Raw genomic sequence first — 16,073 nt, forward strand, 5'->3', positions numbered from 1 at the left:
AGAGTTGGTGGTATGGGGGGAGTGCGTGCATCCAAGGCATTGCATGTCATTTCTCAGACGTCCCTGGCTTGATTTTAATTAAACCTGGATGAATTATGTATTTGCCATAGAGATCCAACTCTTTCAAAAACGACACATTTGCCAGATGGTAGTGTGAATAAATGCAAACATTGCACGAACATGACCCTTGCGGGGGGGGGGGGGGGGGCACCTCCGGCTCCTGTCTACTAGGAATGCAGGCTTTTGTTCCAGACCAGCACAGGAGACGATGAGATGATCACTGGAAACAGGTCAAACTAAAGCCTGCACACCCAGGGTCTTTTCAAAGAGACGAAGACCCCTGCGCGGCCTGCAGTATTTAGGGCATAGGGGAACCGGTCTGGATCCGTATGCACACGGACCACCAACCAAAGTTCCACAGTTCACATTGACTTTCTTTTTCGCTCCATGTTGGTCCTTAGGATGCAGCCTGTTCTGCTCAATGATCATTCTGCCTTCTCCTCTTCCTGGTCCCTATCTCTGTTTCCTTGTGCACTACCATTTCTCCCCTTTCTCCTCATCTTCCACTCCTCCTCTTTCACCTCCTACTCATCTTACCCCCTCCTTTTCTTCCTAACCCTCCTACCTTTTTCCTCCTTTTCCTCTGCCTCCTGTTATTTCTACCTCTACCTCCTCTTCTTTCTCCTTCTTTTTCCTACACCCGTTTTTACGTCTTCTTCCTCATTTCCCTCGTCCTCTTTCTCCTGTTCCTCGTCCTCTTTCCAGGGCCTAACCGGTCCAAACTGCAGGACATGCTGGCCAACCTGCGAGACGCGGAGGATATGCCCTCCATGCAGCCCCCCGTGACGCCTCCGTCTCGGCCCATCATGCCCCGGCTCAATGAACACGAAGCGGGCCGCCCCGAGGAAGGTAAAACTTTTGAAAGTCCACATGGCAATTTGCCCTGCCTGTTTTCTTTTTTTTATCAAAATGTGTGTTGAGTTTACAGGACTTACTGTGGGTAGTATCATTTAGTGGCCTGGGTTGCTCCAGGGGTGTGAGCTGTCGCATGTGTTTGAATTCCTCCCACCACTGTTTAAGCACGCTTTTGTCTGTCTTTGCCACTGTCCGGTCAATAAAGCATAGCAGCCTAAAATTATCTGTTTGCATTTTTGATTGAATTCAGCAATTGAAAGTGTTGACAGCAATGTGCCCAGAAACAGTGAAATTCAATTTCTTTTCGCAAGTCTGTTTTGGTATATACTGCATCCGTTTGTCTAATACATCTCTCTGTCAATCTACCTGTCTCTCCTCTCCCATCTGTTTATTTATCTGCAAATCAGCGGTGACCATGACGTTTCCGCCCACGTCCGGGAAGTCGTTCATCATGCGGCCCGACGAGGTGGGGGAGAGCGAACTGGGCCTCGGCGAGCTGGCGGGCCTCACCGTGGCCAACGAGGCAGACAACCTGGCCTACGACGTGAGTACCCCATCTCTGGGGGAGAGGGCATAAGGATCTAGTGCCCTACCTCTGGGGGAGAGGGCATAAGGATCTAGTGCCCTACCTCTGGGGGAGAGGGCATAAGGATCTGGTGCCCTACCTCTGGGGGAGAGGGCATAAGGATCTAGTGCCCTACCTCTGGGGGAGAGGGCATAAGGATCTAGTGCCCTACCTCTGGGGGAAAGGGCATAAGGATCTAGTGCCCTACCTCTGGGGGAGAGGGCATAAGGATCTAGTGCCATACCTCTGGGGGAGAGGGCATAAGGATCTAGTGCCCTACCTCTGGGGGAGAGGGCATAAGGATCTAGTGCCCTACCTCTGGGGGAGAGGGCATAAGGATCTAGTGCCCTACCTCTGGGGGAGAGGGCATAAGGATCTAGTGCCCTACCTCTGGGGGAGAGGGCATAAGGACCTAGTGCCCTACCTCTGGGGGAGAGGGCATAAGGATCTAGTGCCCTACCTCTGGGGGAGAGGGTATAAGGATCTAGTGCCCTACCTCTGGGGGAGAGGGTATAAGGATCTAGCGCCCTACTTTACTAATTAACTGAATCAACCCTTGATTTCAAGGGTGAAACCTTGTGACCCAGGCATGGTCCTGTGGCCTAAGCAGCTGCGCCAATCAGTTTGCATACAGCCCACTTCTACTTTAGCAAAAACTCTCCTATCCTGCCCCACTGTCTCTAATGAAGCATAATGAAATCTATCAAAGTGTAATGAAAGACCAAGCCGTCATTGACAGTAATGAAATGCACATACTGAATACTGAGAACACTTGGAGAAGCTTCATCATATGCCCCTCTCGTTTATTCACCACTGAATTTGATTCTGATCATGGATCAGTTTGGGATTTTGCTACTAATGATTAATTTTAGGTGTGAGGGAGGAAAAGCAATACTCCTATGATTTAGGGATCTTAGAGATTGACTTGGGGTTCATTAGCAGAGTAAATCCTCCAACTTTATTAGCTCTCTTTGTTTGCATAAGCTTGCCGGCAAGTGATACTGCAAACAGAAGCCCTGGAATAGTAATGCAACCCTTATGTAAGAGGCTGCTTTCTCCAGCTTTCGAAGATATCAATATTTAAACAAGCCGGTTTGATTAGCATAGCTTTCTCTTTTGTTGACACACAACGGGACACCTTTGTACGCAAAGACACATGGGCACCCCCCCCCCACACACACACACACACACACACATATGGTTGGTCAATTACATTTGAAGTAAACTCTGCTGTTGTTTTTTTGCACACATCTAGTATGCAGAATGAGGTGGTAATTAAAGCGAAAGACCTACTGCTCAGTTAGCCCCAGTGTGGGAGGACATTGTGTATTTTTCTAATTCTGCTTGCACAAGATAACATTCAAGTGTGTATGGTATCAAATATACTCCAGGATTGCTGCCCTAACTTTTGAACATGCAGGAAATTAAAAGGACATGAAGACATAAGCCATGGCTAACTATGGGGTAAAAGGCCTATGTGGACATATATTTAGCAGACTCAATAAAGAACATATTAAGATGGGGTGGGGAAACAGAACTAGCTTGGACTTTGCAGATCGCTACAATATTAAGATTTTTACTGGAAATGCTTTATGAGGTTATGTAAACTGGCCGCCTTAGTACGAATGCACTAACTAAAATCAAATTTACACCAGCAGACAAATTCTGTTGTTATTCACGAGCAGGTCTAAAAAACTGGAGTGCAACATAACACAAACTGTTTATAGACCCTAGTACTGCCTCTTAATTTTCATCCGCCAGCAAGTAAACTTTACTTTGGAGAATGATCAACTGAATTGAACCATTGTTGGTCCCTTATGATAAGCTTTTGTTAGTAAGTGTTGGGCATACAATATAGCACGCTGTGGCCTAGTACTGGTCTGTGACCCAGTGGTTGGGGAAAACCCTTACTTTCCCCAACCACTGGACTGCCATTATCTTTTCTAAGAACAACATGATTTGGGAGTGAAAACCATGCAGGGACCTGCAGCTAGTGACTGCTAACTGGCTATATCCAAACAGAGACAGACGTTAGGTTTGAATCCCTAGGTAAGATGTGTGTTGATAACTGTTTTGGTGACAATCTCCACTTGACATCAGTACTTTTTGCCACCTCAGGTTACAAACAGCCAGGATGCGCTACGGAAAACCTGGAACCCCAAGTTCACGCTGCGGAGCCACTTTGATTCCATCCGGGGCCTGGCCTTCCATCCTGTGGAGCCTGTCCTGATCACCGCCTCCGAGGACCACACCCTCAAACTGTGGAATCTCCAGAAGACTGCGCCTGCCAAGAAGTAAGAACTCACATGGGCACTATCCTTTGGGTGAAATGCCTTGGTTGCATTCTCTGAACACCAATCTTTCATTTACCCAATAATTAATTACAGTGTCATAGAAGTTAGTTTTCATCACTGATTTCCGTGTGGTCTTTCCCCTACAGAGTTTTGTACAAATGTATGCGCAGTGTGGGTTCAATCTGTGCCACTGCTCTTTCAGAGCTAATTATTTCTCCACCGTCCTGCATAAAAAAAACAGGATTATTTTGAAAATAGAATGTTCTGGGTGGTAAAACGTTTGTTTGTGTGTGTTTGTGTGGGAGTGCGTGTGCGAGTGCGAGTGATTGATTGAGACCGCTGATTGGCCAAATTATCCTCTGTGAAGACATCGTACTCTTGAGAGGAAATACCAAACATTGTTTTTTGACACTACAAGAATGTATTAGGTTTGTGAATAATCATTTCTAATATATATTCTTTGGCCACAAGATATTTAAAATGAGGAACCTCATTTTTAAGGTTGGAGTTTACAGAATTTGAACATTTGAGCATTTACGTTAAAGAGAAGATTCACCGAAAAACACTGTTTTTTTTCAGTCTCCCCACATAATTATCAGTCTTTGGAATTATTTTAGACATTATATGCACCACAGCATACATTTTTATATTTCAACCAATGACATCATTAGTTGATTGAGTCTGATTTAGAATGCCGTCATGTTTTGTAGCAATTATTGTGATCTTGGTGTTTTGCCATTTGCTCGATCATACTAGATAGATATGGTTGTCCTTGTTCAATAATACCATTAGACTTATCTCTGCAATGTTTCTGTCAGCCACGATATTGCAGGATAGCCTGGTTGACACATTTATCTCTAGCTTTGTAAAGAATACAGCCCTGTTTCTATCCTCAAAGGCAGGCTTTTTCGAAAAATGGCAGTGGTACTAGTTCTTAAAATATTTCCCAGGAGCTCGCTGGCTAATCTGTCTTTTTCATATTGCAAAAACAATTGCTGCTTTTGATGATTCCTCATTACAAGAAGAGCATAATATTGCTATGGGTTCTGGATATTGTAGTTTGCTAACAATCAGGAAATATTATAGATGTTTCTGTAAGGCACCAAGGCAGGAGATGGTTTTGGCCCTGCTTGTGGCATCTGGAATGTCCTGGAACCTGCCAGCATTTTCCTTTTGGGGTGTTGGCGCATTTTGGTTACTGGTCAAAACATTTTCCATTGGATTTTTGCAGTTACAAGGGCATGTGGCCTGGTTATTGTTTTAACTACTGATTAATGTACTAAAACCTAACGTAGCAAAAATAAAAAATAAATGTGAATAGCTAAAGGGGGAAAAAAATTGTATGGATTTGTTAGCTTCTATGGGATATGTTCATTCCATTTAGGGTATGCTGGTTTTTTGGATGTAAATGGTCATTATTTCCCTGCCTTCCTAGGTGTGCTGCCCTGGATGTGGAACCCATTTACACTTTCAGGGCCCATCGGTAAGGAATCTTTCTCATTCTCTGTAATACTTCAATGCTTTTGTATTTTATGTGCAGCTTGCCTGAAACACATGTTCACATGAATAATATAATCTTTACATTTGGTTCCTAATTCCATGTGTAGGAACCCAGAGTAATTTTTTTCTTGCCTTCTAATCAGTCAGTGATTTTGACCAGGGGTGCTAGGTGAATTCAATGAACTGCCACAAAACTAGCCGTACGTCTGGGTCCCCAGGATTTTAGAGGCTTTAAGAGTCTGCTGTTTTATATCAATATACATAAATGGGAATGCTACAGTATGTTGTATCAGTTGTGTTCCATGACTATTTGAATGTTCACCTAAGCAAGACAAACATTAGTAGCTTGCACAGCAAGAGGTGTGGGTTCAATTCCCACAGGGGCCAGTACTAACAAATATGGATATGTATCGAGTCAGTGAATATTTTGTCGCTTGGTAGTACTGTGCTTTTGTGTTTCCTAAGCCATTGGTTTAATGAGTTGGTTTTTGGTTTGTTTTCCCATCCCATGTAGAGGCGCGGTGTTGTGTGTGACCATGAGCTCCACAGGGGAGCAGTGCTTCAGTGGAGGGGTGGACGGCACCATCCAGAGCTGGAACACCCCCAACCCCAACATCGACCCTTACGACTCATATGGTGTGCCCCCAAATGTCTTAGCTACACCGCTGGTTATCATGGTTCTGACTGGCATTTGGTCACGTCTGTGTATTTTATCACTGGTTCTGACTATGTGCTTGCCCTCCATTGGTCCTCCAACGTTCTCTTTCTCATGGCTTGGCTGCTGTACTTGGCCTTAATCTCCCTCTCCATCTCACCCTCGCCCCCCACCCCTCTAACGCTTTCTTCCCATCCTGTCGTAGAGCCCTCTGTGCTCCGGGGGGCGCTGCTCGGACACACAGACTCTGTGTGGGGTGTTGTCTACAGCGCGTCCCACCAGCGACTGCTCTCCTGCTCTGGTGACGGCACCGTGCGCCTGTGGAACGCTGCCGACACCTCACCCGCCCTGGCTGTCTTCAACGAGAGGGGAGGTGAGGCACCAAGCGCACATCGGATCGGATCCTCACACACCCAGCTTTACAAAATATCTCTAATTTCATTCTACAATTTTCTAGAAATTAAGAACACTGTCCCTCAAAACAGGTCAGCCCCGGTCCATAACATCAATACCCCCTTACCCATTACAGCTCTCCCCAATCCCTCCCAACCCTTCTAGTCCTGATGCAACAGGGCTAGCCCATAAACCCCTCTACTCCTGATGCGACAGGACTAGCCCATAAACCCCTCTACTCCTGATGCGACAGGACTAGCCCATAAACCCCTCTAATCCTCATGTGACAGGGCTAGCCCATGAACCCCTCTAATCCTCATGTGACAGGGCTAGCCCATGAACCCCTCTAATCCTCATGTGACAGGGCTAGCCCATGAACCCCTCTAATCCTCATGTGACAGGGCTAGTCCATGAAGCCCTCTAATCCTCATGTGACAGGGCTAGCCCATAAACCCCTCTAATCCTCATGTGACAGGGCTAGTCCATGAAGCCCTCTAATCCTCATGTGACAGGGCTAGCCCATAAACCCCTCTAATCCTCATGTGACAGGGCTAGCCCATAAACCCCTCTAATCCTCATGTGACAGGGCTAGCCCATAAACCCCTCTAATCCTCATGTGACAGGGCTAGCCCATGAACCCCTCTAATCCTCATGTGACAGGGCTAGTCCATAAAGCCCTCAAATAAGTGCATCACGGTTCTAATTTAGAATGTTACAGCAGTCTTAATTATTGTAGCATTCTGCAGTATTTCTAGGGTTGTCAAATGCTAATCGAAACCACTGAATGTTGCTCTACAATCAGCTCACATCCTTTCTGACTCTGTCCATTTCAGAGCTGGGCATCCCCACATCAGTGGACCTGGTGTGCAGCGAGCCGGCCCACATGGTGTCGTCCTTCAGCACCGGGGAGATCGGACTCTTCAACATGGAAACGCGACAGCTGGTCCTTAAGCTGGACAAGACCGGCGAACCTGGTAAGCCTGCCGGTATTTCTACGCCACTAACAAGCAAGAGAGTGATGTGCTCACTTTCTATTGTTTTATTTTGCTCTAACTCACAACACAGATGGTTCTGTTTGGACATTTTAAGTCATACCCATATTTGGCGTCACGATTACAATAAAAACAATTGTGTTTGACCCAAGGGGGAACGCTGCACAACTTGTGGACAAGAAAGTCTTTACTGTAGTTTTATGCTTTGGATGTTCTTTCCAACCTCCTCATTTGAAATAATTTTTTATCAAGTTTACTCACATTTACCCCATTGTTCTGATAAATGCCTGAATGTAAATACTAACAGCAATAAAGCAATGTTCCAGTGAGTTTGATATCTGTCCACTCCCACACTAACAGAAGCCCTGTGCAAGATCAACAAGGTGCTGAGTCACCCCACTCTGCCCATCACCATCACAGCCCAGGAAGATCGACACATCCAGTTCTTTGACAACAACACAGGTGAAAAAAAATTCCAACGGGGGCAATTATTCAGTGTTTTCCCTTTTTTGTCAAAGAAATGCATAATGATATTATTACTGAAATAATTGTTGGGTGTACATGTAGTTTAAGATACACAGTGGTTTACCACAGTATACATGCTCCAATAGGAATACAAGTAGACCTGTGATTGATGTACTCATTTGTACTTTCAGGGAAATGTATTCACTCAATGGTAGCCCATCTGGATGCAGTCACAAGTTTAGCTGTGGATCCCAATGGCTTATACCTGATGTCTGGAAGTAAGTATTTATCCTGCAAAGGATTACTACAACTGTTTACGATGTTTAGTCAAAGTCAGTGTTTTTATTAAATGCACCGAATAACACAGAGTCATTCTGATCAATGAAATTCTGGTGACATGGCACACTGCATTTTAAGCAGTAAGAATATAGAAATATATCAACCAAAAATATAGCAAAAATATACAGGGAATGTAAACTAGCAGCATTTTTAAAGAGTGTAGAAGGGGGAATATGAACAATATGGGTAGGAGTAATGAATATTATAATTAATATGCATGTAATATGCCTATGAATGGTACATAAAAATATTCTAATATACCTTGAATGTACATGGAAAGACATCGGAGCATTTGAAATGTTCATATGATCAGTATGATCATAGATCAGTGTTACTGGTTGAGGAGCCCTATGGCATGAGTGAAAACAATTGAGTCTGGAAGTATGTGCCAGGTGGCAGCAGTGTGAACAGACCATAGCCTGGGTGGCTGTAGTCTTTGATGATGTTCGGTGCTTTCCTAAGGCATTGTGTATGGTAGATGCCTTGCACAGAGGTGAGAGGGCAGCCGATGAAGTGCTCCGCAGACTTCACCACCCTCTGGAGGGTTAAGGGCTTCATGTGATTAGTTTGTTAATTGAATGACCGAAGGCAGATAAAGCTAGTGGTTGGTCAATCTGACCAGTAACCAAAATGTCGATTGATCCTATCCTTGAGCCAGCAGGGTGGAATATGTCATTCTGTCTTTGATCAAGGCCGCTAACTGAATTGCTCTTGTAAGTCACTCTAGATAAGAGCATCTGCTAAAATGACAAAACATGTTAAAATTGAAATAATATGAAAACCAATTGTTTTATTAAAAGGAATACCATTTATGATGATAACCTTGCCTAAAAGAAATGTTGCTATTAATTATAAGTACTGTATTTTGCTTGTATATGATGTATTAAATAGGTCTTTATATGGTTGTAGGTTTCCACTCAGGCTTTGTCATACTCTATGCAGTATGGGTATATGTAAACTGGCCGTCAGTGTTTGGCTGTCAAAATAGAAACATTTATTATAGCACTGGAGGTTCCTAGTCTGCAGCTTTTGGTTTTATTTTTGTGACTACATGGAACTCTGCCACCCCCAGGTAACTCATGTTAACAACACATTCCAAATGAAACTAGTAGCTAAAAGACAGACACAGCTTGGTACTATTTATTTTACTTGTGTTATGTATTTTATTAGTTGATTTTGGTTATATACAGCTCTGGAAAAAATGAAGAGACCACTGCACCTTTTTTGCTTCTGTTCCTCACTCAAAACCTTCCTTTTTGACTATTTTGGAAAGGAAAGAAAAAGGTGCAGTGGTCTCTTCATTTTTTCCAGAGCTGAATGTGTGTGATGTTTTATGTTTGGACCCCAGTTAGAGTAGTTGTTGTGTAGGTTGCTGCTAAGGGAAATGAATGGGTAAATGAAATACAAAATGCCACACTGTAACATCTCCATTTTTCACTCCCATCATTTTCTCCTACTCCCTCTCGGTGTCTTTCCTTTTGTTTTCACCGTCCCCCATTAGGCCACGACTGCTCCATACGCCTGTGGAACATGGAGAGCAAGACATGCATACAAGAGTTCACGGCGCACCGCAAGAAGTCGGACGAGGCCATCCACGACGTGGCGTTCCACCCCACCAAGTGCTACATCGGCAGCGCTGGGGCCGACGCACTCGCCAAGGTTTTCGTATGACCTCAAACCCCATTGGCCTACAGCTGAATCCGGGCTCGAAGGACCATAAAAAACGTGGAAGAGGATAATGTGTGCTATAACTAAAGGGAGAGGTTGTAGTTGGAGCCCAAATCAAAGTTCTAACAGAAGGAACATAATGAGTTGGATGGGTTCTTATTCACTGGTGTCTGGGACTTCAGTGGCAGTTGAGAGGAGTTTTTAGACACCTGATGATTAGAATGATAGCAAGGTGAACATGAGGGAAGGAGAAAGTGTTATCTTTCCACTGTATCCTTTCTCTTCTACACACACACACACACACACACAGCTAACCCGGGCAGGCCTGGGTTCAACAGCCAAACCAGAAGGAAAGAAGTGCTTAAACATGGTAAAAAGGCCAGGTGGATTTTCAGGAAATACTTAGGACCTGTACTCTGATTTAGGAACATTGTGTTTGTGTCTGAGGAGATACACAAGACTCACATTCGCCTCCCCCCACTTACCCCTGCCACCCCCAAGACTGCCTGTGTCTTCATTGCTGTCATTTTCAAAGAAATGTGCCTTTTTTGTCAGTCGTTTGCAAACGTTATTTTATGATTTGTGCGCAACATAGGAGTGGGTGGGGCGTTCTACAAAAGTTATAATTACCTTTTTTTTTTTTATATATATATATACCTTAAAGAGCCACTCCGGTCACGTGATAGTCTAACTGATATCTTCTTCCAGCAGAAAAGTCACACTGTGTAAACCATTAACTGATTGAGAGGCCAACATAAGGGACAACTGATTCAATCCTATTGAAACAGACATACCAGTGCATCCCCCTTCTCAACCCGCTCAAACCGTAATTTATTTTGATTCGGATCGTGGTGGGTGGAGATTAGCTGAGGCTATCAAGAAAAGTGTGTTTTTGGAGGAGTTTGGCAATTTCAGTGGTGTATTCAGGTGACCGAAGTACACCTCTAAATTTGCACGGAGTATGTATGGCTAGCGTTGGAAAGTCACAGTACTGTTTCATGACCGAAGTATTGATTTAGGAGAGTTAGAAGCTGCTATCCCCACCGAAATATACAGTGTCCTGCAGAACTGGAGTCAGAAAAGAAATTAAAATAACCTAAACATTTGTTTGTCGAAGCAGAGGCCATAAGACTGCATTCATAATAGAATTTTGATATTCCTCTGTGGTTTTGTATGTAAACAAATTAGAATTCAGTACGTTATTCCATCTCTGTAAATCAAATGTAAATGGATTCCTTCTTCCTACATATTAGCCCATATGCATCTGACACCTGAGTAAGCCATCCTTGTTGCTTGCTTTGACTTACTATTACAGTTTTCCCATCCAAATTGCCTGTACACGGCCAACAGTAACAACGACTTACCCAGGCCATATCCATTCGTATACCTTGTTTCCAATTAAATTGTAAATGCTTTTATGCTGTAGCTTAAGTTCTCCTAGGTGCAACAAGTGTCTCTGTTGTGTTTGAATGTCATATTCTTTACATAAGTAGGACATAAATAGGGCAGCATTGTAATATAATATACCCTCAAAAGCAAAAAAAATTTTTAACAAGGTCTGTTGTACTGTGATCCTTGGCTAGCAGTAGATCACTTCCACAAACTTAAACAATTTAACACCATTGATTATTGTTGTTGTGGTGTGACCTAATATGAAAACATGCTGCTTTATGGTGTTTTTATAGTTGAACAACCAGACAAACTGCACCAAAACTGGTCTGCGGTGATAAGTGGAAATTAACTTTTTATATTGAACTGTGTAGTTATTTATTCCTCCACAAGTCATTTAAGCCAAAATGATCAACTGAGTGTTGTGTTAAAGCGACAAGATGCTTTCCATAAATCCTGAAGATGTAAAGTTTCCTGCGACCGCTAAGATAGCCCTTTTAGCTAATTATGCTAAGTTAGCTAATACTAAGTTGCTATTGCTTAGTTAAAGCTCATGCCAAGTTGGCCCCTTAGCAACGACTGCTAAGGTAGCTTCTTTATAGCCAGCCTGCTTGCCCATGTGCTGAGTTAGCCCCTTAAATCCTGTATTTGACAGCAGAACTGATGTCTCTCAGTACTCAACTGTACACAAAGCTCCTTTTCCGTACCTACTGTAGGTGACATGACCAGCTCTGGTCAAAAGGCAGGTTAAATATATGCTTTATGTAATAACTGGTTGAAAATAGTATTTTGTGTAATTATTTACTAGTTTTTTATTTACTTACTATAAATGGTTGGTGAAAGGTAAATCTTTGTTAAATACAGCTAGATATTTTTTTAAAGAATATTTTCTCTTTTACTTGAACATATAGGAGTTATTCCTTTGGGGAAATTGTGTACTTTTTTCTTTTGTAGTGGAGTGGTTGGAGATTTGCCGGTCTTATCAAAAATGTTATGCCTTTGATTGTGAGCACTACAAAATTATTATCGTCTGCAGTTCAACAGAGAGAAATTAGGATTTTACTATCTACCAAATGCCTCCATCTTTTAAAGGACTGTTGAAATACAGGGATGGATCGAAATCTGTGGAGACTTCGGCGTGCTACTGTTGTACAAATATATTTTTTCATTTTTATTTACTTTGGTGTCAGGTCATTTTAGAACATTTAAGGGACATAACAAGAATTTGTACAGTTTTAAAGTATAAAAAAATCTATCTATTTATTAATGCAGTGTATATTAGGTGGCGAAACATGGTGACGTGAAATGGAGTCAGTATTGTCGTGGTAACTGTACAGTAGTCTCGTCACAACACTGGGCGGTTAAGCAAAAGTAAAGTATAGGGCCCCCCACTGCTCACAATTTAGAAGAATCACATTTCGGAAGATTGGCTGGCATTTCATGTCATTTTACAGGCTGTATGTCTGTTTTTAAATACCATATTATGAGTGTTGACCACTGAGATTAGACTGGTGTGTTTTTGTCAGAGGGAAGCACTTTTTAATGCATTTTTTTGATTGAGCTGTTTTTGTAAAACTAATCCCATTGTTTGCTCTGTATCCAAGACGGCAAACAGTCTTCAATTGGAATAATAACCAAACATTTGAAGTGGTCGCCATAAATGTTTGTCTTGAAAGAAAAATCAAATAGTGTAATCGTACTATGATAAGCGGTTGGAACATAAAAACTCTGCTAGTTTGATTAGTCTCTGTATGTGTCTGAAATACTTGTCTATTCTGAGCAGCTGGGGGAAATACATACAAGCACTACAAAGTGTATGAAAGAAATATCATGAAACAAAGAACCTATTAAATAATGGGATAAAGAACAGGTCCTGGGCAAAATTTGCCTGGTGTCAATTAAAATCATTGCCCTTTTACCCTCCAGTTGTATAGAGAATTTGTTAAAGATTATATTAATTTGATAAATATGCTAATTGGACTGTACAGTAAATATTATTGTCATTATAGTTTATTCATTTTTCATGATGTATTCTCTTATTTCTCATGTGGGAGAATTGACAGGTTGATCAATAACAATAAAGGAATATGTTGTATATTACACTTGCAGTTTGAAATATTTTCTACCAATGTATATTATATGTATATTATTATGTATATTATAATAGCAGTAGGGGGTGGGGGGGCAAATCAGCCATGACTCAGATGGAGACTACCTGTAAATCATGAATATTTGCATAATTTCCTAATTTTCATTTGCATAACTCCCCCTTTTCTCCTATTTTTGGTGCACGCACCCACCCAATGCACCCTGAAACACTCAAAAACAAATACACCCCATAGGGCGCCAACCATGGCACAACAGGCACTGGGACACACCCTGTGAACAGCAAAACAGGCAGTAATTCAGACATGCCCGACTCAAAGAAGATTGTGAATATGCTTGAACTTCTTTCTCTCAGGGCCTCACTCCATCACCATCCACAGGCTGTGAAACTCATTTAAATGTATTTCGGTTTGTTGTCTTGTTTCAGCGCAATGTGCTTGTATGTGTCCGTAGGTACATAGGTATATGAAACGTATCTAGATGCACGGCGGTGCCTGTCTTAGGTTGTCCCAGTATCAAAGATTGGATCTTAATCGCCTTTGGCTAACCAGCCCTTATGGAGTTGGATATCTGCCTAAAGGTTAAATATGCGTATTGTTGGGATCGTAAGAAAATACATTTGTAAATTGATATTTAAAAAAAATATATACATAAAAATATATCTGAACATACAAACATCCCTTTGCGACTTTTCACGCGTTAAATTCTTTATGTCTGCATTTATTTGTGACAGAATTCAGGAACGGGGGCTTATGAGGCATGTCACTACTTTTCGGGACTGCTGTTTGTAAGAAGACAAACATGTTCTGGGACATTTTGTCTATTGTGCAGAAATGCTTTCTTGAAGATGTGAACTTCAATATGACTTAATAACAGACTAGTATGCAAAGTGTAAATACAAATACATTTTAAAACTCAAACCCTTGTTTAAGCAGTGGAAAATACAGGACTTTTCCTGCTAGACATGATTGGCTAAGATAATGAAAGGGCTGGACATGCTGACATACTAAGTTCTGATTCGTCTGCACCCTTACTTGTTCAGTAGAATTGCAACCCCAGGTTTTTCAAAAATGGACAACTGTGATATTGCATTGCTACAGCTGTGAAAACATCGCTGCCCTGAATTTAGCTGGTGTTATCAACAAATCTCAAGTTGTGACATACTCATTGAGGAAATCCCAGACTTGGATACCTTTCAAAACATTCCGTCAAAATTGATGCATTTCATTGCAATGCCAATGGTGGAAAGAAAACACTGGCTCATCTTGTATAAAACAACTGTCCATGGACAGGGTTGGGTAGGTTACTTTTTAAATGTAATCCATTACAGTTACAAGTTACCTGTCTGCATTTGTAATCAGTAACGTAACTTTTTGATGACTCAAACTCAGAAATGTAGATTACATTATTTTCATTTTAAGAGGCATTGGGAAAAAATAGGAATGGCATAAAACCAACTGAACACCTTTTGTGGGATCAATCAATGTTAGAGTTTACATAGCTGGCCAAAAATAGAATTAGCATTTTACCTTATGGGTTGTGTAGGCTACAGTGCCTTTGGAAATGGGTTTCTAAACAATTGCTTTTTACTTCAATATGATTGGGCTACATCTCTACACACTAAATGTCTGTCAGATATTCAGTCATTCCAATTAATCCAATAAACCTTGATCTTCCAGAATCTGACTTTGCATCTGAACATAACCCAAAATCTAATGATGCTTAAGCCTGTTGTATATTTGTGTTATATTCATGTTTTCAAAACATTGTTGAAAAATAAATGGCAATTACTCAAAGGGTATTGACATTAAACGCAATTGAAAAAATAAACTGTGATTATAAACCTGCACTCTGCCAATGAACGCCAATAAACATGATTGTCAGAGATGCAAAGCAAGCAGAATCACATGGCCTACCTGTATGGACGGAGTTGATGTGGCCGCATCAAATGCAAATAATCATCCTTTGGTTTCCCAACACCCCTCTTCTCCTTAAATGTCATGGTAAATTCCATATAATGTTTTATCTTGAAGGCAGCGCCATGTTACAACTATCTAACAAATAGTTGCCTAATCTATTAAACAATTCCTGTAAAAGTTATTCGGTGCAACTTGTCCTAGCTGTGTTGTTCAGTCCATTGGACAAATAAACTTTGAAACTTGAAAAAGATATAACACCAAGTAGGCCTATTGCCTATCATTGTTCTGAGAATTATTCGTCCAGTAGATAACTAAATAACATTTTATATGACTCGGTTAATTTTATCGAAGACATACTCTGAAAGACGTTTTTAAAGTTGTATTGTGTAGAAGCCCCTTCAGTGACTCAACAGACAAGTGATTACTTTCCTTTGTCCACTGGCTTTGCATAAGTGAAAGAACTCTTTCTACATTTGCATTGTGAGAAGGAATAGCAAAGAAAAACATTCCTACATGTATACAGGTAAGTCAAACGTTAACTAACTAGCTACAGATAATTCCTTTTCAAAAAGATTTCAAAGTTGTTTGCATTTCTAGTTATCTAGCTATAGCTACTGACGTTACCGTTAACTGGCTAGGTAACAATGTTAACTTACCAGCTAGCTTACATTTCCTAGTTCCTAGCTTGTTCGTTGGGTAGCTAGCTTTTCACAAAAGTCACTTAGTTTGATAATAAGCTTCTTGATTTACAGGTCATTCATCCAAGTGTGTGTGTTCATGCCTAGCTATTATTTTTACATTGTCTGATTCTGATGCGTGATGTGGACAACCCAGTCCATCAGTACCATAAGAGTACTAAACTCATTGGCTGTC

The 16,073-nt window shown here is 41.6% G+C and overlaps 1 protein-coding gene across 2 annotated transcripts in view; it reads left to right on the forward strand.

Moving 5' to 3' along the window:
* The window catches only part of strn (striatin, calmodulin binding protein), a 59,831-nt gene extending 46,556 nt beyond the window's left edge, over positions 1-13,275 (forward strand). For both annotated transcript variants that reach the window (XM_010905867.4, XM_010905868.4), the window contains 10 exons: positions 766-909; positions 1,323-1,459; positions 3,599-3,774; positions 5,210-5,257; positions 5,789-5,910; positions 6,135-6,302; positions 7,156-7,296; positions 7,675-7,776; positions 7,971-8,057; positions 9,620-13,275. In XM_010905867.4, coding sequence (XP_010904169.2) covers positions 766-909; positions 1,323-1,459; positions 3,599-3,774; positions 5,210-5,257; positions 5,789-5,910; positions 6,135-6,302; positions 7,156-7,296; positions 7,675-7,776; positions 7,971-8,057; positions 9,620-9,789 — 1,295 coding nt within the window. In that variant the 3' untranslated portion in view covers positions 9,790-13,275. The remainder of the gene's footprint in view (positions 1-765; positions 910-1,322; positions 1,460-3,598; positions 3,775-5,209; positions 5,258-5,788; positions 5,911-6,134; positions 6,303-7,155; positions 7,297-7,674; positions 7,777-7,970; positions 8,058-9,619) is intronic.
* The last annotated feature ends 2,798 nt before the right edge of the window (positions 13,276-16,073 follow it).

This window comes from Esox lucius, chromosome 9 (assembly GCF_011004845.1).
Source record: "Esox lucius isolate fEsoLuc1 chromosome 9, fEsoLuc1.pri, whole genome shotgun sequence".
Taxonomy (NCBI): Eukaryota; Metazoa; Chordata; class Actinopteri; order Esociformes; family Esocidae; genus Esox; species Esox lucius.